Here is a 1,622-nt window from a genome sequence, read left to right on the forward strand (position 1 = left end):
AGGATGAAGCAGTATGAGACCTTGGGCACAATTATGTCAATGCACACAAAACAGCATGGACTAAAGGCTTAAGTACAGGAAGAGTCTGGTGCATTCAAGGAAATCCAGCAGATCAGGCAAGATAAAGACTTATTTTCAGATTAAGGTCTACTCCAGACATTAGTAGCCCACTGCCTGATGGAATCTGGAACCCCTTAAAGGAGGTGTCACTGTGTGTTCATAAAGGGCGGGGTTCTGCTGACTACGCGCTAATTCTGTCTTAGCAAATCACTGCCTCAGGAAGAACATGACAACATGAGCAATGCTGGTGAGTTTCTGAGATGGCAGTCTCCAAGCCTCGAGTTCCTCAAATAAGGCCAACTACTCATCTTCCCGATCATTAATAGGTCTCAGTCATTCGGGACACCTCATGTGACTTTTATGTTATTTGTGCCCTTTGTTTTCCTTCTCTGTGTCCTTCTTCCCCTTCTTCCTGCCTTCTGGCACCAGATCTTTGAGGATAGGACAGGGCGATATTCATAAGACAACTAAAGTAAGAGGGAGGACGTAAAAAGATGAGGCCATCATATGCCTTACTTCCTCCAGGAGAAGGCCGGTATGGAGTTTGGGATTATCCAGTAGTTTCTTTTCTTGCCAGGTCAATATTATTATGGTATGGGATGAGTGCTGAAAGTCTTTCCAGTTTATTAGGAAGTCTGAAGGCAGAGCATGTAAGAATAGAAAACCACGAATAGAGAAACAGTTGGATGGAAGAGGGAAGGATGTGTAGAGCCTTGTTTCTATACCTCAGTAAGATTGTCTTGTCAATGTCAAGCTCTATCATAGTCAAGCCCCTTGTGACCAGCAGTGTGGGTAGCTGTAGAAAACAATCACTTGGGGAAGGAAGACAGATACATCGATGGATGAAAATAATACGGCTTGTTAATTGTAATAATGGAAGATACATGTGATGGTTGGGGGAGGTAGCTATGAATTCTACCATTGTGGTAGATTCTCCCATTCTTGGTTCACTAAGAAGATTCTAGTCATCCACTTGGTTCTTGGTGAATGACTAGTCATCGGTGAAGCCATTGAGGTTGAGAAGATGTTTCAAACAACGAGAGTGTGGGAGCAAAGACCTGGAGGTCTGAAGTGAGAATGCATAGTATGTGGAGGACAGCAGTGGTTCGCTTTCTGGTAAACAGGCGGCAGAGTAGTATGAAGAGGCAGGAGACAAGGCTGGCAGCAACCTGAAAGTCACATCAGGAAAGGCCTTGGATGCTATATGTACTAAGGCATTTGGACTTTATCTTGTAGGACATCAAGGAGGTTTTGAAAGGTTTTAACAATGATAACATCAGCAGATTATGATGGCGGTATGTGGAGGGTGCTTGGAAGGGGAAGAGACTGGAGCTAGAGAGATAATTTAAGAAGAGTTGGTGAAGAAGTCTAGGTGAGAGATGATAGGGGCCCGAAATGGGAGAGCAACTTGATGGATGGAGAAGACAGAGTTCAGAGATACATGCAAAGAGAAGTCACATAGCGTGGTCCTCCATTGCATGTAGCGGGCAGGAAAGGGAGAGAGCAAGAGTGTGGGGGGAAGGGAGGGAGAGACAGAGAAAGGGAGAGCTTGCATGTGTGTG

At 44.9% G+C, this 1,622-nt stretch overlaps 1 protein-coding gene across 1 annotated transcript in view; it reads left to right on the forward strand.

Annotated features, from left to right (window-relative positions):
* The first annotated feature begins 283 nt into the window (after positions 1-283).
* RGSL1 (regulator of G protein signaling like 1) overlaps positions 284-1,622 on the forward strand; it is a 100,651-nt gene continuing 99,312 nt past the window's right edge. The window contains exon 1 of the mRNA XM_008074404.2: positions 284-307. Within this exon, the coding sequence (XP_008072595.1) occupies positions 295-307 (13 nt within the window). The 5' untranslated portion in view covers positions 284-294. The remainder of the gene's footprint in view (positions 308-1,622) is intronic.

The sequence above is a fragment of the Carlito syrichta genome, unplaced genomic scaffold (genome assembly GCF_000164805.1).
Source record: "Carlito syrichta isolate Samal-C Ts95f unplaced genomic scaffold, Tarsius_syrichta-2.0.1 Scaffold316427, whole genome shotgun sequence".
Lineage (NCBI taxonomy): Eukaryota > Metazoa > Chordata > Mammalia > Primates > Tarsiidae > Carlito > Carlito syrichta.